General features: G+C 41.2%; 1 protein-coding gene across 11 annotated transcripts in view; it reads left to right on the plus strand.

Moving 5' to 3' along the window:
* LOC147144176 (CUB and sushi domain-containing protein 3-like) overlaps nucleotides 1-26,932 on the plus strand; it is a 708,031-nt gene that overhangs the window by 530,111 nt on the left and 150,988 nt on the right. For 7 of the 11 annotated variants that reach the window (XR_015087709.1, XR_015087711.1, XR_015087710.1 and 4 more), the window contains exon 58: nucleotides 5,563-5,745. Coding sequence is in view for 6 of the 11 variants with exons in the window: in XM_086037006.1 (XP_085893132.1) it covers nucleotides 5,563-5,745 (183 nt within the window). In the remaining 5 variants the exon portion in view is untranslated. Of the gene's footprint in view, nucleotides 1-2,533; nucleotides 3,106-4,342; nucleotides 4,639-5,562; nucleotides 5,746-26,932 lie in introns of those variants that run through there. The other 4 variants (XR_015087712.1, XR_015087713.1, XM_086037008.1 and 1 more) reach the window with 4 other exon arrangements.

Below are 26,932 nucleotides of genomic sequence, written 5' to 3' on the forward strand. Positions count from 1 at the left end.
GGGAACCTGTAGTCAAATGTCAGGATCACTTGCACCACAATTCATGTCCTGTCCTTGTCTGATTACGTCTGGCACCATAGCAAGATAGTCATGGGACAACTCATAACACATTACATTGAGACCTTGCTTGTATAAAGATTTCCATCCATCAATAGGTACTAGACGGTTTAACTATACCGAGCAAAAGAAAAGGAAGATATACAATTATAGACCTGTTTTGCTGTTACCACAATTATCGAAAATACTTGGGGAGCCTTTTGTAAGAAAAATGTAATTTAGCAAATAAGCCCCTATAGTCAACATCTGTAGCAGTGATGGGATTTGTAAAGAAAAAAAAATATGACTGGTCTCCAGCTGAATCTATTTTAGAGTGGCAAAGGCTTGTATTCCACTTGACAAGTTTATTTATTGTGGTCTGCGACTACACATAAGAAATATTAAAGTAACATCCTCCAATACATATCCATTAATTCACAGCACACCTAAACTTCTCAATTCACTGTATCTAATAATTAAACAACCAAACCATATAACCAATTCACGTTTATCCGTCTTATCACCACTAGAATAACAAACTTGTCAAAATTACTAACTAATGTTTATTAACGTTACATCACTCATACGGCTATGCAGTAGTGTACAGTAATCACCTAACAGGATTCAGGAACATTATAAATGATTAAACTCACTTTTTAGTATTTATACATAAAAACAAACGTGACGGAATATCAAAATTATGGAGTCTGCTGGCACTCCAACAGCTAGTTAAAAGTAAACAAACACCCCCAGTTTCCGTCTCCGACATTCCACGCTGGACTCGAGGTGCGTTCAAAGCCCACTCACCATGAAGGACAGCTCAAAAACTGCACAGATATTCAATGAAAGTATCAAATGCCAACAACTACCACATAATAAAACAATGTGGGCTTTCTAACAGACTTGATGATGTGTTGAAGCTGGGCAGTTGTTTATTGGGGTTTAAGAAAAGTGTGCAATGGAAAATAGTTCATGCTTACTGTGGTTCCACTGACAAATGTAGAACATTTATCAATAATGTGGATACAATACAATACAATTTTATTTATACAGCGCATTTGCAAATTATGTATTTCTTTTGTTCTATTAAATTTGAGTTGATTTCTGGGACATGTAGGATAAGCATTACTAAACCTGGCGCTTCAACCTATTCTAACTTTTTGTCAATTGGTGTTCACAGTAGTTTTTGGATAAACATGTTCCTCTACTGTGTACTACTGAAAGATTAATTACTACTACAATATTGAATAAGTATCCATCACAATTATATTTTAACTTTAAATATCAGGGAAACACATTCCAAGACAGCACAATACAATATACACACTTTCACCTAGCGTTCACAATGATTTACTTAATACAATAGGATACCATGCCCAAATATCCACACCTGTTCCCTGTGCCCCCTAATGCAGCACATCAAAGAACTTTCTTCTAGCACAACGAAACTCCTGCGACTACATATATATATATATATATATATATATGTGTATATATATATATATATATATATATATATATATATATATATATATATATATATATATATATATATATATATATACACACGCACGCACGCACGCATACATACATACACAGAGATGGACGCTTTAACCTATTTTGTCGGTTCGACCTGGGCACCCTTCCGTCATTGTCCCTCCGTCCTTATTCATAAAAAATAATCATCCTCTGACCTCGCCTGTCTCTTCGTCCCTTTAAAGTGCTTTCGTTCTTACATTGTCAGTCCCCCCACCCCACGCCCTAAAAGAAAAAAATAAAGAGTCCATGCATGATGTCATGGCAGAGATGCTAACGGCAGAGGTTTATAGTTCATAAGCAATATTAAAAGCTCATTAGCTGGCTAATTTCCTATTCACATCCACTTAGCAGTTGGGAGAATCATGAGTGGATTGAATTGTTTACAACTGTTTAAATGTGACCCAAGATGGCATTAATATTGTGTATTATTGCAAAACTTTTACATTTTAGAGCAATAAGTATTAAATTTTGTTGCATTATATTGGAATTATTGTGTTTGATTACTTCAGATTGTATGAAGGAGAGTGATTATTCGATCAATGTTTTCCAGTCTTTGGAGCCAAGGGATGTAGCCATTTTGCGTTAGAAAAAACCTCATGGTTAACAATCAAACCAAAATAAAAAGTATGAATACTGAAATAATAATCTTGATTCAATCTAGTCACAAATGTACTTAATCAATGTGACATTTTTAGTTTGTGTAGTTGAACACAAAGCTGATGTATTTACAAGGAACCATGACTTAAAGTATTATGTTGTATGAATAGCAATCAATGAACACACAGGTTGGTTGGACCAATTGCCATCCAAGTGAAGGGAAGTTATTTGCGATTCCTGACACTATATGCCACTAGCATGGCTAGAAAAACAATAGTAATAATTTAAATACAAATAATACAATAACAATTATAGAATTTAGAAACATTCATCCATCCATCGTCTTATCTTCTTATCCAAGGTCAGGTCGCGGAGGCAGCAACTTCAGCAGGGAAGCCCGGACTTTCCTCTCTCCAGCCATGTCTTCCAGCTGAACCTCTCACCCTATCTCTAAGGGAGGCCTGGACACCCTGCAGAGGAAACCCATTTCGGCCGCTTGTATCCGAGATATTGTTTTTTCGGTCATGACCCACAGCTCATGATCATAAGTGAGGGTAGGAATGTAGATCGACCGGTGCATCTAGAGCTTCGCCTTTCGGCTCAGCTCCTTCTTTACCATGACAGACCGATACAGAGTATGCATCACAGCAGATGCTGCACTGATTCGTCTGTCCATCTCCCGTTCCATCCTACCCTCATTCGTGAACAAGACCCCAAGATACTTGGGCTCCTCCACTTGGGGCAGAATCTCATCCCCAATCTGGAGAGGACATTCCACCTTATTCTAACTGTGAGGGCCATGGTCTCAGATTTGGAGGTGCTGATTTTCATTCCAACCGCTTCACACTCGGAAACGAACCACTCCAGCGAGAGTTGGAGATCGCGGCTTGAAGAAGCCAATAGGACCACATCATCTGCAAAAAGCAGAGATGCAATACTGATGCCACCATACTCGACTCCCTCAACCCCTTGGCTGCACTGAGAAATTCTGTGCGTAAAAGTTATGAACAGAATCCGTGACAAAGGGCAGCCAACCCTAACTGGAAACAAATCTGACTTACTGTCGGAAATGCGGACCAAGCTCTGACATCGGTGGTGCAGTGACCGAACAGCCCGTATCAGGGGGCTTGCTATCCCGTACAGAATTTCCCAAGGGACATGGTCGAACGCCTTCTCCAAGTCCACAAAACACATGTAGACTGGTTGGCGAACTCCCATGCACCCTCGAGGACCCTGCTGAGAGCTGGTCCCCAGCTGGGACGAAAACCACATTGCTCCTCCTGAATCAGGGATTCGACCTCCCGACGCACCCTCCTCTCCAGCACCCCTGAATAGTTATTTCGAGGGAGGCTGAGGATTTTTGTTCTTCTGTAATTGGAACACCCAACCATGACAGCCCCACAACATCCAGAACTTTTAAGAACTCCGGGCGGATCTCATCCACCCCGGGGCTTTGCCACTGAGGAGCTTTTTAACTACCTCGGTTACTTCAACCCCAGAGATATTGTCAGGTTCATCAGATAGACATTTATGAAACCCACACAAAATAAGGAGATGAAGACACTCTTTGAATTTTAAAGCTTCCTGGGAGAATGGAGAAGAACTGTATAATACAATTCTTACAGGCGTTCTAAAAAAGTCTCTCCGGGCGGGGGGTGGTGTTCCTCTCAATCACGCCCTTCCAGGTCTCCCTGTCATTGCCCACGTGAGCATTGAAGTCCCCCAGCAGAACGATGGAGTCCCCAGGGGGAGCACTCTCCAGCACACCCTCCAAGGACTCCAAAAAGGGTTCGTACTCTGTACGTTTGACGCATAGGCAGAAACAACAGTCAAGATCCATCCTCCCACCCTAAGGCGGAGAGAGGCTACACTTTGTCCACCGGGGTAAACTCCAATGTACAGGTGCCAAGCTGGGGGGCAATAAGTATGCCCACACCTGCTCAGCGGAGGACTGGTACCAGAGCCCAAGATGTGTGTGGAGGTGATCCTGACTATATCTAGTCGGAACTTCTCAGCCTCACACACCAGCTTGGGCTCATTCCCTGCCAGAGAGGTGACATTCCGTGTCCCAAGAGCTAGTTTCTGTAGCCAGGGATTGGACCGCCAAGGTCCCTGCCTTTTACCGCTGCCCACCTCACAGGGCACCTAACCCCTTTGACTCCTCCCACAGGTGGTGAGCCCATGGGAAGGGGGACCCACGTTGTCTTTTCGGGCTGAGCCCGGCCCCCATGGGTGCAGGCCCAACAGCCAGGCACTCACCAACAAGGTCTGACTCCAGAGGAGAGCCCAGGTGACCCGTGTCTGGGCAAGGGAAAACGAGGTCCATATATTTCAGTCATCATTGGGGTCTTCTGAGCCGTGCTTGGTCTGGTCTCTCACATAGGAACTGGATGCCATGGGTGACCCTGCCAGGCGCGTAAAGCCCCAGACAACTTAGCTCCGAGGATCATTGGGACATGCAAACCTCTCCACCATAGTAAGGTGACGGCTCATAGAGGAGTATTTAGAAATAATGCTGTAAATATACACCTTCATTTTTCACCACAAAGAGTCAAGGTAAATAGAACTGAACCGAAAATTCAGAGCACAAAACCGAGAAGCAAACCGAACCGTGGATTTTGTGAACCCTTTCACCCTTAATATATATGTATGTATTAATGACATAAGAAATGAAAGATTGAGCAACAGCTGCAATTAATACGATGGACGACATCCTGAGACATCATATTAGCTTTATGTTGTTCATGCTGCCCGTGGTGGCCACATTGAACAATTATAAAACATGGAATAAAAACGTGAAAGTATGTACAGCACGTGTCCAAGCTAGAGTTTTCCTATTGTTGTTTTTGTTTCTGAAATATTGCTTGATGATTTAGGCGTTTAACTTTCAAATCAACATGTATATATATTCAGATGTGTTTATGGAAGTAATTGAGGTGTATTGAGAAGGGGTATGCTGAAAATACTGTATCTTCCATTACATGGCTGTGACAAAAGATGCTTTGTTACAATGACCAGTACACAATGTACCAGGCTCTTGAGATCAACCCTTGTTTGTCATTTCTCACAACCACAGTTAGTGTATATCTGCTCCGCTGTCTATACAGACAGAGAGTGGCCTGTGTCAAAGCAGTAAAAAGTATTAGTACTGCAGGTTGTTGGGATTGGTGACAACTGCGCATTGGAGTAATGTGTGTTTTATTGCAGCCCTCAGGACAACTCAAAACAGATGTGATCTTAAGTGTTTTTTTCTGTTATTGTGTTGGTTGACAGACAGGAAAGTTGGATTCACGGTGATACAAACCTGTGAGAGCGTATACTCAGCTAAAGGGCACACCATCTTGCATATTTTCCTTTCACTGCTCTCTGTGTGGTTCTCTCTCACAACAGGCAACATTGGCGGCACCTGTGGGGATCCTGGCTCGCCTGCACATGCCAGCAGGGAGGCAGGGAACTTCAAAGTGCGAAGCAAGGTGCGATTCACCTGCGCAGTGGGACATACACTGTACGGCTCAGCAGAGAGGATTTGCTTCCCCAATGGGACGTGGTCAGGCAGACAGCCATTTTGTAAATGTAAGTGAACTCTCACAATAACTCTGTGATGTTATGTTTGCAATAACGGGTGAGTGGGAGCGTTGAAGTCTTGATATAATACTATACACATGCATTTCTTGTCACTCAGGGAAAAAAGCACCCCTTAACTCGTGATGTAAATACAATAAAAAGAAGTACGATGATGTGGATTCGATATTGTCCAAAAGAGCCCGGAGCAACCAAAATCCTTCAAAATATCAATCCTTAGTTACCACTATGACAATTAATGAGCTTCAAATATGCATAAATACATGAGCGTTTCTCGCCCGCTTTGGGGGGTGTTGAAGTACCTCGAAAATGAATCCCACCACCCCTTAAATTTGAGAGCAAAGAAAGTTAAAGTACTTTTTAAACAATCTAAAAAATTATAAAGGCATTACAATACAAGACAGACAAAGACGCAGACCTACAGGAATTCTTCCAAACAAAACTCACAACTTGATACAATACAATACAATACAAATGTATTTATACAGCACATTTCACAACAGCTACAGCTGTAAACAAAGCACTTTACATTACAACAACAAAATAGCAATAATATAACAGGTGAAAATAATAAATTGCACTCAAAATACTATACTGTATGCAATAGACACCACAAAAAAAAATGAAAGCTGTCAGTTCCACGTCAGATCAAATGCCAAAGAATAGACATGTCTTCAAACGGGTTTTAAAAATGGACAGGGAGGGGGCTTGCCTAACATTCAATGGTAGGTCATTCCAGAGGGAAGGACCAGCAACAGAGAAGGCTTGATCCCCTCTGAGGCTCCGCTTAGTCCTTGGCACCTTGAGCAGCGTCTGGTCCACAGACCTGAGGCTCCGGAACGGTGCGTATGAGTGGAGGAGCTCGGAGAGGTACACCGGGGCGAGGCCATTTAAAGACTTATAAACAAATGGAAGCATCTTAAAATGACCCTAAATTCACTGGGAGCCAGTTGAAGGGAGGCCAGAATTGGTGTTATGTGCTTCATCTTCCGAGCTCCAGTTAGGAGCTCCAACTGGAGAGGCTTGAGAGAGTACTGGCGGACTCCAAAATAAAGGGCACAACAGTAATCTAGCCGAGATGTAACAAACGCATTGATTCCTGTTTCTAAGTGCTGATGAGAAAGGAGGGGTTTTACCTTACCCAGCTGTCTGAGATAAAAGAAGCTGGACCTTACAACAGCGCTGATTTGCCGGTCCAATTTAAGATCACTGTCCAATATAAAACCTACGTTTGACACTGTTGGCTTTATATATGAAGCCAAGGGGCCCAGATCAACAGGGTGGGGTGTTGAAGAGCCACTGGGACCGAACACCATAACTTCTGTTTTCTTTTCGTTGAAATTTAAGAAAATTTGTGACATCCAGGCTTGGATCTCTAGACAGGACACAAGTGGTCTTAAGGAGAAATTGTCTTTTTTGCTCAGCGGGACACAAACCTGACAATCATCTGGGCCCCAAAATAGAACTCTGTGGAACACCATATGACAGAGAGGCAGAGCGGGACTAACAGGAACCTAGGCCAACAGAAAAAAGTTCTGCCAGCCAAATAGGATCTAATCAACTCTAGACCACTTCCACTAATGCCCACTTGGTACTGCAAATGAGCCAAAAGTATACTGTGGTCCACCGTATCAAATGCTGCATTCAAATCCAACAAAACAAGACATATTGTCAGGTTCACACCAAGTGAGACATTAGTAAACAACACACAAAGGAGGACAGAAGACACTCAACACAATATTGTCATTTTACTTGCGCAAGGAGAGGGAACTACCGCAACAGTTCCTAAAACCCTCTGATAAGCATCTCCGCCTCCTCGCTTTTATTTTCTTAGGAGTCCCTGATTACAAAGGTGTTCCAGCTCTAAGGGAAAGGGGAGCATAAGCAGCTGGAACACTCTGAACTTGTTTTTACTGTGTGTGTGTGTGTGTGCGTGTGAGCGATTATCATACATATGTGGACGCAAAACACACAGAGCAAGATGGGCCTAGATATGGAAAAAGCTAAAGCGAAACCCACAAGCTAATAAAGCTAACAAGTCTAATCCTGAAAAACCTAACACATGAATCATGATTATACATTATTATTCTTACACATACATAGTCTCCAGTGTCATTTGCCAGGAGGATATCATTAAAAACACGTAACAGGGCTGACTCTGTGCTATGCATCATCTTGAAGCCTGACTGGAAAACCTCCATGACATTATGTTCATCCAAGAAAGATTTTAACTGTGAGTGCACCAATTTTTTCCAGAATTCTAGAAATAAAAGGCAGCTTGGAAATGGTTCTAAAATTTGACAGCACACCTTGATTAATACCAGATTTCTTATGCAAGGGTTGCACTACAGCATGTTTAAAATGTTGGGGGACTACACCAGAAGACAGGCTTCTCTTGATAATGGCCAAAACCGATTCACCATTACTCAGGCGAACCTCCTCAAAGAAGTGAGGAGGAACGGCGTCATAAGGGGAGCCAGATGGTTTAATATGGCAAACCACATTCTTCAAAAATGTCATGGAAACTGCCTCAAAGGAATTAAACACTGCGGAACAGAGGGGTCAAATGTGGCATTCGAAACGAGAACCGTAGCTGTAGCAACCTTGTGAACGAAAAACTGCAAAAATTATCACACATTTCAGGGGACAGGTCCGTGCAAATCGGCTGATGGGGCTTCAGTTCAGAATCAATTACTTGAATCGGTACTTGGTTGAAACGTAATATTTTAAAAACTAAAATACAGCACCCACCATTGCCTCAAAAATGGTTTGCGCCACCCAATCCGTTCCACTTCTTCTTGACTGGACTCTGAACACTTCACCTGCAGAGCAGCAATTGAGAGGCCCCTGGTGTACATAACCAATGATCCAAAAAGTTCTTGTTTCTCCTGCTGAGAGGCGAGGGCCCAAATCTAACCAGTGAGTGGTGACTGTGATTTTAGGGCTCATCATTTTTGTTGTATGAACTAAAGTGCGTCCAATGATGTCGAACATCAGGGCACTTTATGTTGACAGCTGCCTGATTAAACTTTGTATAAACATGGTACCATTGTACTGACACTGAAGCAAAACACAACCTAGCCAGACATAAAAACATGCTGCAGCCTGCAACACTTGTGTCTGACGGTGACTTGTGAAATAACTTTTATCCTAATCGAAATAAAATTGTCCTTACAAGGTGGGGAGATGTTTTTAATGCCCACCCAACCACATTTATATGCCACCCCCATGCCACTGGCTTATCACAACATGTATATTGGTGGTTTTCCAAGTAGTGTTATTAAAAAGATATTAAAAAAAAGATTGGTTAATTAATTATGATCTGTAATTAATTGATCTAATTCAGTGGGTCTCAACCTTTTTTCATTGATGCACCCCCTGTGATTTGATTTTTTATTTTTCAGCCAAGTACCCCCTAACTAGCGCAAATCAGTTTTGGATGAAAAAGCAAAAAGACTTACAACAGCGTGCTATGCCATTAATGAATGATTTATTACACTTTGGAACTCCATTTGGAGTAATATATCTCGAACTATTTGGAAATAAAAAGATGTAACTTCCATCCACCCATCCATTATCCAATCCGCTTATCCTCACAGGGTCGCAGGTGTGCTGGAGCCCATTCCAGCTGTCTTTGGGCAGTGGACGGGGTACAACCTGAACTGGTTGCCAGCCAATCGCAGGGCACACAGAGACGAACAAACAGTCACACTTACAATCACACCTATGGGCAATTTAAAGTGTCCAATTAACCTACAATGCATGTTTTTGGACTGTGGGAGGAAACAGGAGTACCCGGAGAAAACCCACGTAGGCACGGTGAGAACACGCAAACTACACACAGGAAGGCCGGGGCCGGATTCGAACCCACGACCTCTGCACTGTGAGGTGGACGTGCTAACCAGTCGACCACGTGCCGCCCAAGATGTAACTTAAAAAAGAGAAATAACTTATTCAGATTTGTGCACACAACAATAATTATCAATATAGTGTCCTCTTTTGCGATCATACTAAGAATCTGTTCTCCAAAAGAAACCTAAAACTTAATTTTGAAAAACATTGTATGAACATATCTCTTTAATAATTAAAAAGAAGACTGACAGCATTACCTAGTGTCAACACTGAACATTTCATTGTTTCACTGAACCGAGTCTTTTTGCATTTTGTGAGATACTTGGACTTGTGCTTTCCTGAGGATCTTTGTCATTCTTGGTGGCAAGGAGACAGATGATGTGATCAAGCACTTTTTTTCCCATTGCAGATACTTTTTAAACATATTTTAAAATCTTAAGTACCCCGTGAAGTGCCTTCAAGTACCCCCAGGGGTACTAGTACCCCATTTGAGACCCACTGATCTAATTAATCCATTTTTAATCCCTTTCAATTACCCAGTCATTTTCCACCTTGAAGAACTGTTTGCCGTATTTATCAGCAAAGTTTGTTTTCTGTTTTCACGACGATCAGTGCAAAATGAGTTGAAGTTCCCCTCACCATCAATCAGTCACCCCCAAATAACTGTGGTTGCGAGTTGCCGTCCACTGCAGTTATAGTAAATTTGTCCGAATCCCCCATCAAAACATCAAGCTTGCTTTTCTTTTAATTGTGATCTTTCTTCTTGCTGATTTTCGCCATCACTGCAGTCCTGTATGGTGGTCATTGGACCCTGTTTACAACACCTCAATTAATCCCTTGTCTTTAACTATGTTGATCGGCTTGCAGTTTATCACTTTTCATTTTGCACGAATATTTGTCAGCCTGTCGGTTTCAGACTTCCTCATACGCTGACTTTACTCGAGTATAGTTTGACGAAGAGTTTTGCTCGCTACGTTAGCATCTTCATTTCTATCATTGATTGTGGTTTTATTTATTTATTTATTTTTATTTATATATCAAAATATTTTTTATTGAACTTTCACCACATACGCACAAACCACAAATCAACATAACAGCACAGTGACGACATATCAACAAAGCAAAAAAACAAAAACAAAAAAAACAAAAAAACAACAACAAATCCACATAACAGCACAATGACAATGACATACCAACAAAGCAAAAAGAAAAAACAAACAGTCACATCATTTGCAAACAAATCAGTGCTTCACTGGAATTAGAAACGTAAATTAAAAAACATATGCCTACATGTGGACTGCCGGAGGTTTTTCGCTAAAATAATCCAGGAACGGTTGCCACGCCTCATAGAACCTCTGGACCGAGCCCCTGGTAGAATATTTCAGTTTTTCAAGTTGCAAATGCGCCATCACATCCCTAAGCCAGCGTTGATGCGATGGACTAACAGACGACTTCCATTTGAACAAGATAAGGCGTCGGGCCAACAGAGAGGAGAAAGCCACGACATTAGATTGAGCGACAGACACAGTTGCTCCTTAAATTAAACCTTAAATTGAAGTAACCCATGTCTGATGCATTCTCTTATTTGCCAGATGCCAAAGATTATCGTGGATTTCAATTCCAATGTCGTTACACCAGGATTCCCTGATATGGGCCAGCGATGGGGATGCAAGCTTTTGGATATTGTTATATAATTTGCTCACCATGCCCCTCTGACTTGGATCCCCCTCCATCCACTCATCCAGCCATCCATCTGGGTGAAGTGATGAAAAAGTAAAATATTCATTGACAAAGGAGCGCACCTGTAAATATCTGAATAAGTGTGAGCGAGGAATGCCGTAATCACTCACCAGCTGTTCAAAGGACATGAACACCCCTTCTCTGAATAGATCTTTCACTCGCTTCAGCCCCTCCACAATTTGAACGCAGCGTCCATGAGCGAAGGGGGAAAGAGTGCATTTATACAATCGGAAGAGAGGGTGAGGCCTGTCTCCAGCTAAAGTGTGTCCTGAACTGTGCCCAAATACGGAGTGAGCCACTCACCACAAGATTATTCGTGAAGCGCTTTTTACTAAGTGGTAGTGGATGATGACGACAAATAAGGATAGGTGGAGCGTTGCTCTATCTCGACCCATACCGTGCCGCCACCGTCATATGACGGCGTCATCCAAGACATCAACTTATGGACTCTTGCCGCCCAATAATATTGCATGAAATTTGGGAGTGCTAGCCCTCCATCCTCCCTTTGTCTTTCTATAAAAGTCTTCATGATCCGCGGTGTGGTTTTATTCCAGATAAAGGTAGAAATTGACTTATCCAACTCCCTAAAGAAGGATTTGGGGACAAATATAGGCACCGTTTGAAACAGGAACAGTTACCTGGGCATAATCATCATCTTGACTGAATTGACTCTGCTAGCTAACGAGAGTGGCAGTGTTGACCAACGCACAATATCCTGTTTAGCCTTATGCAAAGCTGTTTTAAAGTTTAATTTAAATAAATCAGCATACCTACGCATCACAGTTATTCCCAAATATGTGAAAGAGTCGGGTGAGACCTTCAGGGATAAGCGTCAAACGACATCTGACGAGCCAAGTCATTAATTGGGAATAGTGAGCTCTTGGGGAGGTTCATTTTGTAACCTAAGAATTTGCCAAAATTTTAAATAATCCTGAGTGCTTTTGGAATGGACACAGAGGGGTCAGACAGGTTTAAGATTAGGTCGTCCGCATAAAGTGATAAATTATGTTTTTGATCCCACCTAGCTATCCCTGTAAACCCTGCGTCCCCCCTCAAAGTAACGGCCAGTGGCTCAATGGCAAGATCGAATAGTAAGGGGCTCAAACCGCATCCCTGTCTAGTAGCCCTCTTTATGTGGAAGAAAACGGAAATCATCTTGTTGGTGTGAACCACAGCCTGAGGTGAAGCATATAGGACCTTAATCCAAACTTGAAACACGGGACCAAAACCAAACAAAATTAGAGAAAGAAAGTTATACTCGACACGGTCAAACGCTTTTTGAGCATTAAGGGATAGTATGACCTATTCAGTGGGAAGAGCTCCATGAGAGTATATTATAAGCAGCCTACTAACATTACCAGAGGGCTGACGCCCCGAAATGAAGCCAGTTTGGTCTGGGTGCACCACTGTATGTACAACAGACTGCAGCCTGCAGATTAAGGCCTTTGTTAAAATCTTATAATCGCAGCAGAGAAAACTTATTGGCCGATACGATTCACACTTTTGAGGGTCCTTCACTTTTTTAAGAAGAACTGATATTATGGCCTGGGTCATTGTGGGAGGCAATGACCCCCGTTTCAATGCTTCGACATATACACTTTGCAAAATAGGAACTATCTTAGAGGAAAATGTCTTGAAGAACTCAGCCGGAAAGCCGTCGGGCCCCGGGACCTTACCACTCTTCCTTTTCTTTATAGCTAATTCAATTTCAGCCAAAGAAATGTCCTGCTCAAGGCCGGACATATCCTGATTGCCTAGGGTTGGCAACTCAAGCTTTTGAAAAAAGTCTTGCCATCAGCGCACCATCGCTTTTTTCAGAGGTGTAAAGTTCCTCATAAAACCTCCTAAACTGAGTGTTTATACTTTTTTCATCGGTGACTATTCCATCTAAAGTATTAATTTCTGAAATAAATCCCGCCTCGGCAGATTGTCTTAACTGATGGCAAAGTAGTTCGCTAGCGCGTTCACCATGTTCGTAGAATTCCTGACGCGATTTAAGATAACGTTCGTCTGCTGCCCCCATGGACAGGACATCGAACTCCGACTGCAATGTGACTCTCTCCTTGTACAGGCCAGCAGATGACGAGGCTGAATGTCTGCAGTCAATATCCTTTATCAGAGACGTCAATTCATTTAGGCGTGCTGACCGTTTCTTACGCAGGCCAGAGCTGTAAGCAATTATCTGACCACGTAAATACGCTTTCATAGCTTCCCAAAAGGTACTTCGGCTTATGTCTTGCTGTTCGTTCATTTCAACAAAAAAGTCAATTTGGGATTTAACAAAATCGACACACCCCTCATCTGCCAGTAGACGTAAATCAAGCCGCCATAATAGTTGTGGGATTTCGTTATTGGAAAAACTCAATGTCATCGTAGACAGGCCATGATCTGAAAGTGCAATGCTCTCATAACCGATAGACCTTATTAGTGAGACGAGCCTCTTGTCTAGAAGGAAATAGTCAATCCTGCTGCAAGACTGATGTGCAGCTGAAAAAAAACATATTGTATCGACGCTGGATGCAGGTATCGCCATGCGTCAATTACATACGCCTGGAGAAAAGCCTCAATGGTCTCTGCCGACTTAGTCCTTATTCCTGGGGTTGTACTCGATCTGTCGCGCTGGGGGCATAGGACGGTATTCAGATCACCTCCCAAAATCAGACTGTGGCTGTTTATATCTGGCAATCAAGAAAACAGTTCGCTAAAGAATTTTGGATTGTCCCAGTTCGGAGCGTACACACATGCTAATATCACCGACAGATTAAACAAGTGCCCTTCTACAATAATATATCGGCCATCACTGTCAGATATCACTTTCGAATGCACAAAATGTCTTTACGGATAGCAATGGCCGTACCGCGGAATGTAGCATTGAATTTAGAGTGAAAGATCTGTGAAAAACCACCCCTCTTCAGTATAGCGTGATTCTTATCAAGCAAATGTGTCTCAGTCAAAAAGGCTATACCAGCTTTCAACTTTGATAGATGTGCAAACACTCTGCTGCGTTTCACTGGATGGTTAATCCCCTTTACATTCAAGGTCACCAATTTTGTAGTCGCCCCGAATCTACCAGGGTCCGGTGCAGCCATACTGTGGCAAAAAGCAAAAAATAATATTACCTCCCGGCAGGAGGGAGCATATGTATAGGGTCCTTCAGCAAACATTAAAGTTCTACATTGACTATGTAACACCAAAAAAATTGACAGAAAACACAAAAGCAAACAACACAAAACACAAATCACAACAAACCCCCTTTGCCGGCCCCTCCCGCAATGAGAGATTGCAGAAATACCATTTTGACATTCCCCGTTTGACAAAAACATACTCAAATCTTACCCTGTGGGGCCAAGCCTTGCTAGAACCGCATCATATCCAGAACAAAGACAATAATAACCAGTCCAACCGCAAACAAACCACCCCCATCTTCAATATTGTGCGTGAAAAGCACCCCTCCAAACTAAAGCGCCTTCGTTACAGAAGTGAATTTGAAATACCATTAATAAATCAGGGATGAAAAGTAAATAATAATGACAATAATAAATAATAACAAAAACAACAGCAACATACATACACACATGTGCATATATATACATACACACACACATACACACTCCTGCACACACACACACCCACAGACCCACATTCCTACACACGAACACACACATTAAAAGTAAATAAACAGAAATAAATAAAAAGAACACCAGTAGTTAAAACTAACAAAACCCCACATTATAATAAAGAAACAAAAGAGGAAATAAATAATAATGGTAGTGATAATAAAAATAAAATTGAATAAAATAATAAATAGATAAGAATAAATAAAACGAAAGTAAAAAAGCAATACTGTAGGAAAATTATTGAAACACCTTTTCGCTATATAGTACTCCAAAAAAGAATAAAAAAAAAATTTAAAAAATAAAATAAAAAATCCCCTCAGCATGACACTTTCACTATGAGATATGGTATATCTAATGGTCGACTAAGCCCGATGGACCTCAGTGGAAACAGAAAAATTGCTAAATACAATAGACCCTTGTTTAAGCAAAACATGGACAGTTCCCGGCAGAATAACAAGAACGCTCAGGTAATCAATTATGTATGGCATACCTCCCATTAGCGTTCCTTAATTAACAGGCGTATTCATTTTTTCCCCACTTTTTTACAGTAAGCCTACACACCTATAGTTCCCATCAGGGAACAAAACAGAACCCAAAAGAAAGAGAAAAAAGAAATACATATGCAACTTTGATCCCTTGTACAGTCCATTGAGTTCCAATCTATTAAAGTCCGAGTAATGCTGGGTCACGCAACAAGACACCGCTGCCTAAGGGGCGCCGCCACCACTACTTTGATTGAAGTGTCTTCCGTATAAAATCCTTGGCTTCCGCGGGAAAATTTGCACGTTTACCATCCGGCGTTGTTATTCTCAGTTCTGCAGGATACCACAAGCCGAAACGGACACCCTCACAGGATCTGAGCAAGCCCTGGACCTCATTGAATTTGGCCCGTTGTTTGGCCACCGCCAGCGTGAAGTCCTGTTGCACTCGAATACAATCGCCATATCCGGTGGTCGCCATTATCCCCTCTCTCGCTTTCTTCAAGATAGCCTCCCTTTCCTGGAAGTAGTGGAATCTGACGACGAAAGCTCTCGGTGGTCCGTTCTCACTTTTCTTGCGTAGAGTGCGGTGGGCAATATCCAAGATGGGCATTTTGGGAAGGTCATATGCGTCGCAGGCGCTGAGACATAAACTCGGTGAGTAACTTCCCGTCCTCTCTTCCCTCATTTATTCCAGTTATACGCAAGTTGAAACGGCGCAACCGAGCCTCCATGTCTTCGTTCCGAACCTTTCGAGCCGCAAGCTCCCCTTTTACTTCAGCCAGCTCACGCTCCATTGCAGCAATACCATCCGACTGGCTGCTGGCAGTAGCCTCCAGCACCACAAAACGTGATTCCAGGGCTTCAATCTTTGCAGTAGCGTCATCATAAGATTGTTTAATTTATGCCCTGAGGTTGTCCTGAGGTTGGCTTGGCGAGTATTCATCATCAAACAAAACTTAACAGCGAAGGCAGAACTCCAAACATTCGGAAAGTTAGCAACGGGCATTCACAAAGAGTCCCGTAACACTCATGCGGTCAGACTTGTAGATATTTACACAAACCACGGTTCCAGCTAAGAGCTCAGCCAAAATGTGTTCTCACATTGCGCTACCCCGGAAGTCTCCGGGTTTTAGTCAGTAGGCTTGAACTGCTTCTTCGGTAGGCAAAGTCCTTCTTACAAAGAAGGCATATCACTTTACCTTTATCAATAGTGCCATCTGGGTGTTTTTTTTTTTTTTTAATGCATTTGTCGGACAGACAACTCTCACTGCATTTAGAGGTCTTCTCTCTGTTCTTGAACTTGTCCTCTTACCTACAATAGGAGTCTATCAGGTTATGCCAAGCACAATGACAGCCAATCAGTGTCCATTTCAGGGTGTGACACTGACCATTGTTTTTTACATCCCCAACAACTCAAGCACAAGCCAAATGCATCACAACGGATATCATCATTATACAGAAATTAAAATTAGAGATTAAAAATTAGATTACCGTATTGGCCCGAATATAAGACTGTGTTTTTTGCATTGAAATACGACTGAAAAAGTGGGGGTAGTCTTATATTCGGGGTCTAGACATTATACCCATTCACGACGCTTGATGGCGCCAGATATCATTGAAGCAAATGCTGAACTTGACTCAGGCAGGCCAAAGCAACCCCTGTCACGTGAGGATGACGTGCTATGGGAGAAGCCAGAGGATGGGATTAAGGACAGCGACACTGAGCACAGCGGGGCAGATAATTGTTTGTGAGGAGTAATGTTCTGTCATGATAGATCTCAGCTACTCTCAAGTTAAACCAGTTTGCATTATTTTATTGCAATGTTTTTCCTTATTCAGATTTGTTTCAAGACTACAGTTAGTTAGACTTACTTTGATGGTTTATGCAGTTATTGCAATTTTGTTGTTTGATCACAATAGATTGGTTTATTTACATTTCAAAAACGAGAAGCCATTCATTTAGGAATGTGATTGCACTTTAGTTTACATATTTAAATGTTGAGATATTAAGATTTGAATGAGGCAAAATAACATGCCTTTTCTGTCAAATATATTGTTATAATCATTTGTTTCAGATGTACTGTAATTATTTTCTGCATAAAAATTAATTTGATGTTCAAAAAAACTTTTTTCAAACATGAGTCTTGAAAAAGAGGGGGTCGTCTTATAATCAGGGCTGTCTTATATTCGGGCCAATACGGTAATATGATTAAAAGAATAATGCGTCAACTGTGACTGTAATTAATTATTTGCAATCAATGCACTATTTTGACACCCCTATTTTCAAGAACACCGTTCAGCTTTGCATCTACCCATTCCATTAAAAAAAAAAAAACACTATCTGAACCATACATGGCATTATTTTGATCCTACCAAAGAAGAACAATGCACAATCATAAATACATATGTTCCCAAAAATGCAGAAATATATATGGACTTTTAAACACAAATCATATCACTTAACAGTATTCAAATACAAAGAACACCAATAATTTAAATATACTGTAAACTCATGAAACACGTCAGGCCTCCATTTCCTTTTAAACACAAATCTCAGACTGTAAACAGTTCACATTTAAATACCAAGAACACCAATGACTTAAATAACCATTAAACTCACACAAACATGTCAGACCTACTGTACATTTCACCATAAACTATCCCTACTTGATAGCAAGGTGATGTGGAAAAGTCATCTCACACGTATTTCCAGAGCTGGGCATGGCCATACCATCGCCGAGTTTCCGTCTGCATATTTAATCGACTCACAAAAACCTAGTCGGTCCCAGTCAGCCAAACAGCGTCGAGAACGGACTTAACCTGTACCACGTCACACGCAGGTGCCGCACTCCAGACACGTGGTCGAGTAAAGAAAAAAAAAAAAACAGTGTTGTGTGCCTTGCAGACGCAATGACATGTGCCCCATATTGTTTTTTTATTTCACCAATCACCACACTGTGCGTGTGTGTGTCATTTGTTTTTGTTTGATATTTTTTCTTTGTTTAGCCGCGTGTCTGATCGTGCAGTGTTTGCGTTTGACGTGAAGACTACGTTCTCAACGCCAATTGGCTGTCGCCGACGAGGGATGTGGGTCAATTAAATATGCAGGACGGAAGGCAGTGGCGGTTAAGCGATGCCCAGCTCTGCATATTTTTTCAACGGCGACTGCGGCACTAATACAATGCAGACAAATTGTTTGAAAAATGTGGGGAATAAAACAGCGCATGATAAAATGGATATATATGGCCATGGTGCGTCCTATCCTGACGTTTGCGTGTGTATCCTGAATAATAGGAGGTACGGAAAAACTGTACCTGCGCAGAAAACTCCAAAAGGTGCAGCTTAATGATTTCCTGCCCACGGGTGCAAATGGAGTTGTTGCTGAATATCATGCCAATAGAAGAGTTTGTAAGGCTGTTCGTGGGCCCTACCGAATTGATAAGGTGGGACTCTGGACGGACAAAGCAGTGGGAACCTCTGGAAAAAAAGTCATGTGGATGTGTGCAATAGTGTCAGGTGTGATTTGTCCCTGAGTATGCCAGGTGATCTTAGGAAAAAAACTAAAACATTTGAAAAATACTTTCGATATCAAATACAAGACAAACTAGAGCTGCAAGCAGCTATAAAGGGCCCTCGCAGCCCTGGCAACGTTGGGGTACTGGCACGTTGGGATGTTCGGACATTGAATAATCGAATTTATCATGTAGATCAAGTTACAGCAGCCTTTGTAGTCAAGGTGACATCAAACTTTAAAGTAAATTCAAAACGGCGGAATTACAGTTAGGTTTAGCATATGGCACCAAGAGGCTATTTTGTAGATCTCTTTATGCTACATATACTACCAAATTTCCGTAGATGTAGGTAAAAGGTACAACCTGTCTAGGTGGTGGTAGCGAGCAATCTTTTGAAGATTGCACAATTGAATAATTAAATGTTGATGAATTTACCAGCAACAGCTTTTTGAGAAAAATCTCAAACTTCGTGTTTAAACATCATGAAGGCCAAAACACTCTTCCGAGCAAATATGGAGGCGATCTGGCTAACCTGCCAGGAGAAAAACATGAAAGAATAAAACATGTACATCATTTAGCCAGTAGGTGGTGCTCCCACTACGATTGTCAGGTTCATCAATTAGATATTTCATAAGACAACACCAATGAAGAGGAAGACACTCAGTTCCTTGTTACCAGCTCATGAGGAGAACGGAGAAATAGCACCAGTTTCTGCTACTCCCTGAGTTTCCACTGTCCTCGTGAGGAGAACGTCTCATACGTTCTGACATTCTGACCTTATCTCTCCGTAACCTCTCTTTATTAATGTTCAGGATTCCCTGGTTACATGGGTGTTTCCAAACTAAGGGTTGGGGAACTCATGCAAGCCATTGGAAACACTTGAACTTGTTTCTCTATGAGTGTACGTGAGTGAAAGATTACTGTGTCCATGCGTCATAATTACGCTAAAGCATTACATGGCAAAAACATTCAGTCACATCCACAACCTTCCAAACCTTATCAGATGATGTCAACAAGTCTGCTGTTGATAGATATGAAAGCAGAAGCAATTTCTTCATCACAAGCACAGACAAGAGCGGAAGCAATATTCTTCTTTGCAGGCAAATATCACATCGTTCTTATAATTCATTTACAATACACATATATATTGTGAACTAAATCACTCAAACATATGTTAATTTAGCATAATAAGCAAATGTGTGATAACTATTTTAGAATTATTCCTTCAACAATGAAAAGTTAGCTTGGAGATGTCTTCAGGTGTAGATTCTCATCAAATTTGTGAAATATTGAGAAGATATTATCATTTGAATCACATTAAAGCTGCTTTTAAAGTCAACGTGATGCAGAATTCTAAAGTAAATTAAAAATGGCGGACTTCCTGTTAGGTTTTCCACATGGCTCCAAGAAACTTTTTTGTAGGTCTTGACCTGTTACATATACCACCAAATTTTCATAAGTGAAATGTACAACCGGGGCTGTTTTCTTTTTTTTTTAATTCTAGGGGGCGCTAGCAAGCCATTTTTTTAAACAATTGCACGATAAAACAAACAAACAAAAAAAGCCTGATATGTGTGTGCAAAGTTTCGTGAGATTTTGTGCATGTCAAAATCAGCTTAGTTTTCTTGCCGAACTGCCCATTGCCATGGCGACAGATTTTCACGAAAAATCACAAACTTCGGATTTTAACATCAGGAAGGTCTTCACACTCCTCTGAGCAATTTTGAGGTAGACCTGGTTAACCTGCAAGGAGAAAAACATCAAGGAATAAAATACGTACTTCCTTTAGCCAGTAGGTGGCACTACCACTGTGATGGAAAATATTTTCGTATTTGTCTTCAGGCTTTGACTATTATCAAATGTGAGTAATTTTTTTGAAGAAATTATCATGTGGGTCAAGTTCCAGCACCTATTGTTATCAAAGCAAATTCTTCTATAAAGTTAATTCAAAATGGTGGACTTCCTGTTTGGTTTAGCCTATGGCTCCAAGAGACTTTTATGCAGGCCTTGAACTGTTACATATACCACCAAATTTTTGTAGATATGGTGAAATGTACAACCGGGGCTATTTTATTTTTTTTTAATTCTAGGGGGCGCTAGTGAGCCATTAAGTGAAATTGCCCAATAAAATAATAAAATATTGATGATTTTGCCAGGCTCGATGTGTGTGCAAAGTTTGGTGAGATTTCATGTATGCCCAAACCCTCAAAATCAGTGTTGCTTTATTGGTGAACTGCCTGTTGCCATGGCAACAGCTTTTCACGAGAAATCACAAATTTCGTATTTTAACATCAGGAAGTCATAAACACTCTTCTGAGCAAATATGAGGTGGACCTGGTTAGCCTGCTAGGAAAAAAAACATCAAAGAAAAAACGTACTTCTTTCAGCCACTCGGTGACGCTACCACTGCGATGAAAAATAAGTTTGTTTGCAGCGGTCGCTGCTCAGGCCTGAACAAAGTGCAATCGAATATGAATGGAACCAATGCAAAAAGGTTCTGCAGTGCTACACCGATTGTTCAAAACTGGCCGGGATAGTCTGAGCAGGTATCGATATTGAATACCGAACAGTGCTCGGTCTCCCGTTCAGAAATCTCTCTTCTTGGGCCAACTAACTTCCAGGCAGAATTCTTTCCCATATCTTTGGCGACAGAGATTCTGCTTGATAAGGGGGTCCAGCAACAAATAATAGTTGTCCTTTCTGATAATCAGGCTGCTGTTACAGCAATGGAATGCAATATGGTTAAGTCAGACACTGTTTTGCATTGCATTGAAAACATTAACGAACTGGGTAAGAGAAACAACCTTCTCATTGCATGGATACCAGGACATCAGGGAGTCCAAGGAAATTAGGAGGCTGATGAACTTGCAAAACAGGGATCTGAACTCTTCATTGAGGGCCCAGAAACCTTCATTCCGATCCCGTATATTAGCAATGTCTATGCTATGCAAGCCAGGAGCATAAAGCGCTGGCAGTAAGCATGGGAAAAACATACTGATTGCAAAAGAACAAAGAAAAACGTAGGCTGGCCTTCATTTCGACTGTGCAACCACATCCTGAGTTTGAGTTGTAATCAACTGAATCTGGTAGTACAAGTCTTTACAGGACATCTCCAGAAGCACAAAAACACCACAGGCCAAGCTACTTCTGCAATGTGCTCAAAGTGTGGTGTAGAGGACGAAACACAAAACCACCATGTGGGAAGGTGTAGCGCTTACCGGGACATTCGGAAACCACCTGGGGAACGAGGGCGGCACGGTGGACGACTGGTTAGCACGTCCGCCTCACAGTTCAGAGGCCGTGGGTTCGATCCCGCCGGCTCCGGCCTCCCTGTGTGGAGTTGGCATGTTCTCCCCCGTGCCTGCGTGGGTTTTCTCTGGGCACTCCGGTTTCCTCCCACATTCCAAAAACATGCATGGTAAGTTGGTAAGACTCTCTAAATTGCCCCTAGGTGTGATTGTGATTGTGATTGTGCGGATGTTTGTCTGCAATTGGCTGGCAACCAATTCAGGGTGTCCCCCGTCTACTGCCCGAAGACAGCTGGGATAGGCTCCAGCACGCCCCGCGACCCTTGTTAGGATAAGCGGTATCGATAATGGATGGATGGATGAATGGTTTAGCCCATGAAATGTTTGAACGGCCACGTACCACTGCCGTCCTAATATATATATATATATATTAACTATCCCTGTAACTCAAAAATGAAAGGCTGACTAAAACATTTGAAGTAAAGCAGCACAGACATCTCAAGCATAAATTTCAAGTGCAGTGTTCATTCGCTACTTGCAGTTTGGTTAATGTGGCTTTTTTTTTTACGGTTTTCTTGATATTTGTCTTCCTACTAAGTCGGACCAATAAAGAAATGTATTTATTTTCAGGGGAAATTTGTTTTACTAAAACAAGACCATGAACATTAGTGGCGCATTCGGAAATTCACTCCGACGCCTGTGCACTATTCTGAGAGTGCCTGTGTTCCAAAAAGCAGAGTGCGCTCCCCTCTCGTTAATTGTCGAACTATGTTCTAAACCAATCAGCAGCTCATGCTTGAACTGTTTCAATCTGCACTGCCTGATGCATCGGTGCACCGTGTCCCCAGAAAGGTTATTATCGTGAACGAAAACGAACAAAATAACAAAAACTAACATTAAAAGAAAAAAAAAATGTTTACGAAATAAAAACGAAAATGCTTTGGGAAAAACGATAACTAACTAAAACGACATTGTATGCTCACAAGACTAACTAAAACGAACGATAATCGTAGCGAAAATACCATTCGTTTTCATCTTTGTAAGCTTTTGTGAGTGACGTAACACATTTACAATTAGGTCTGATGGGTATAAAACTACACTAAAACAACATTATAATGGCGAAAGTTGGGAGAAAACGACAGAGCCCCATTTGGGATTATTTTTATTATGAGTCTGTCTCGGACAAAAGCAAATGCATTGTCACGGAGACTGGTCTCGTGCGGCATATTGCTTGAGGGAAAAACCTCTCTCTTGTCTCTCTTGGTCTCTCTCGGTCTCCCTCTGTCTCTCTCTCTCTGACACACACACTTTCAATATGGAAGGACTTAAATTTGTTGACATATATTCTGATGTTACAAGTCTGCACTCTCTTATTCAATTGCCAGATTTTTATGTTATGTTTTATGTTGCTTGTTTCATCTGCATTTTCACTTTAGAAGCAGCATTAATGCACTGCACTTTTCTTGGCCTTATTGCACTTAAGTTTAAGTGGACTGTTATGTTTTATTTGGTGATGGTTATTCAAACATTGTTAGTAAGTTAATACATTTTTCAAATGGTATCTTTATTTGAATAAATAACACTTGTTACTATAAAAAAAAAGCCACACCTGACAAATACATTAAATTCTAAAAAACTAAAACTAAAAATAAACTAATAAAAACGAAACCAAAACTAAGCATTTTCCCCAAAACTAAAACTAATAAAAACTAACAAATCTATTCTAAAAACTAATTAAAACTAACTGAATTAGAAATAAAAAATCAAAACGAAATAAAAACTAAACTAAAATGAAAAATCCACAACAATAATAACCCTGGTCCCCAGTTGGCGCAGAATGGCTCTCTGGTTTTGGTGCACCCTGAATAACCGAATGACTCATTTGAACGAGTTTCAGAACGGTCACAATGAAGCAGTGCACATTCGGAGCTATTTTCCCAAACGTGTCCGAAAGCTCGTCGACTCCATATTGCCGTTCTCTCATCGTCGGTGCGTTTAAAAATATGCTCCTAGCGCGCTGCTTCACTCAGACCCTTCGTAAACTCAGAACATTGTTCAAATGTGCCGTTAGTTTATTCAGAGTGCCCCAAAAAACAAAGCCCAGTGCAGAAAGTACAAGGAAAGTTTTTTTAAAGAAATTTTTTTACTTCGTTTTTTTAAGACTAATTTGCACATTTCTGACCATTTTCCTCATTTTAAACATTATAAAAAAATGTAAAATATGTATAAAACTAAAAAAAATGACATTTTAAGTCAGCTAAGCATTTTGAACAGGTTTTAATTTGAATAATGACAATTTTTTATCAAAATGTGCAGTGAATGTAAACATAAAAGGTAACAATGTAAACATAAAAACACAGCTCATAACGCAGTTCTAGTACTTTGAAGAGTCTTTTAAACTCCTCATTTTCCATTGTTTTAATGGGAATCATGTCTTTAGCAAGGTAATAAGTCACTGCCTGAGTTACTTCTTTACACTGCTTGCTTGTTATATCATATGGAGTGCTCTTGTTAAGTGACTGTGTTACTGTGGGTTGCGTTAGCTTGGAGCTAGCGGCTGCCTCTGACTACCATGTGACTGATTTCCGTTTGCTTTTGCTGTCGGCGCTGACGTCCGAACCGAGTCTCTGCAAACTTTGCAAATAACTGGTTTGCACTTTCTCCTCCGAGGAAAAGCCAAACCAAATCGACACTGTAGATGTGGAGTTTCTTTTCGGGACCAACTCTGCTTCGTGGTGACTTTCCGCTATAGCTTCCCGCTATACAAACAAACAGGAAGGCGGGGAGTGTCACCTACCGTGCACTGTGCATGCTGTGATTTGTTGGTCGGGTACACGCGTCAGCGGCTTTGTGCCGCCATAGAGCTAACTGTTTGGAATGTGCCATGTAGACAATGAAACAATATTTCGGCTTTATGAGATTGTGAACACGTTAAACCGCTTAACGATCTAATATCGTCATATCGCCCACTCCTAATTAATAGCCAAGTTAATGTTTTTCTTTTTATCTTTATGAATCGATCACAACTACTGTATACTGTTCTGGTTATAGAGTTTAACATTCCTAAAGCTCTGATAAGGAATGTATATGAGGTGCATGCTGCAGATCTGTATCTGCAATAATTCACAAATATAGAAAGCACAGTACAAACCAGATGTGTCGGTTTACTGCAACCGGGTGTTGTAGCCCATAACTTGTCAACCTTGGTGTGTACCAAATGCCCGAGCCACCTTACTGTATCTGGCTTCTCTTAATGCGGAGGAGCATCGGCTCTTCTCTGAGCACCTCCTGGATGACCATGCTTCTCATCCTATCTCTAAAGCAGCTTTTCAGTTCTACGATGAGAGATGGCGTCGAGCTTTGTGTGTTGTTCAGGAACATTTTTTTTACCTCAAGCTTCAATATTTAATCCTTCTTGCTTTCTGCCACCAACTCCCATTCACACTGAATGGAGAGCAAAGTCTCATTCTTTTGGCCAACTCTCAGAGTCACCGGCGCATCATCCTCACTCTCCGATATCCCAAGCCCTCCGGTGGTCATCCCAAGTAGCCACCTCTGAGGCGGGGAACCACCAAGACTGCAACTGGAGACCTCTCAATTCATGAATACATCCGGCGAGCAGTGCGTGTGCTTTTTTAACCACAAATTTGTATCTGTATGGCAGAAGATAGCAAGTATTCGTTAAAGGTAGTTTCTCTGCCAGTGAAAATATGTCTTGGGAAGTTGTTTGGGCACCCCCCCTTTTTTCCCAATTTTTCTAAATTATTTACCATGCGCTACCATGCAAATGACTAAGCTTTGTTTCAAACATCACCATCGTAAAAGTGTATGGGAAACAATTTTTACAAACTTTAATAAGTTGTATTAATAAAATATCTGTGTCCTAATGAACGTTTTTGCGAATTGATACACATTTACTGAGCATTTAATGGATTTTGCGTTACTTCCGGGTGGGGCCAATGCCATGACAAAACCGTGAAGGCGGCGCACACGACGTAATCAAGCCACATCTCTGACTTGCACCTGTGAAGTGTGCTCGTGTTTTTTTTCCTGATTCATTTTGTTATATGTATTATATGTATGTATATATGTATTCAAACTTCCATAATTCTTAAACACGAAATTTTGAATACATAAAAGAAGGCCGACCCACGGCCTTATATGCATTCAAACTTCCATAATTCAGTGCCAGTAGCACTTAAAAAGATTCTGACAGTTGAGGAGAAAAATTCAAAGTGTTATCTTCAAAAAGAGAACAAAACTATGTCGATACTCCGAATGGTTCAAGTTCAGCATCAAATTTACTTTGGTGCACCTTTCGTTCAGGTAAAGCTGCCAGGTGGAATGGCAAAGGGCTACATGAGTGAGCATGAACCGTCTGGTATTAGATATTGCCAAAACTAAAGCTACTGTATTTAACAGCTGGAATTTTCTTGCTAATGCCACTGCACTCAATTTGTATGTTGATGGGGTACAAGTAGAGCAGGTGACTAAGGCCAAATTGCTGAGAGTGAAATTAAATAATTCCCTGCCTTGTTTCGATCAGATTTATCATATTGTTTCAAAACTGGAATGGGGCATTGCAATTTCCAGGAAGTGTTCTGCTTTTGCATGATGTTGTTCAATCACCTGTTTTGTCACACTTGGAGTATTGCCTTATTAAACTCTTATTGCATAGAATAGAGCAGGCTGATTAGTTCTGCATTCGTCACTCCATAACAAAGTAA

The sequence above is a fragment of the Filicampus tigris genome, chromosome 8 (genome assembly GCF_054856515.1).
Source record: "Filicampus tigris isolate MCC_2025a chromosome 8, RoL_Ftig_1.0, whole genome shotgun sequence".
In the NCBI taxonomy this organism is placed as follows: domain Eukaryota; kingdom Metazoa; phylum Chordata; class Actinopteri; order Syngnathiformes; family Syngnathidae; genus Filicampus; species Filicampus tigris.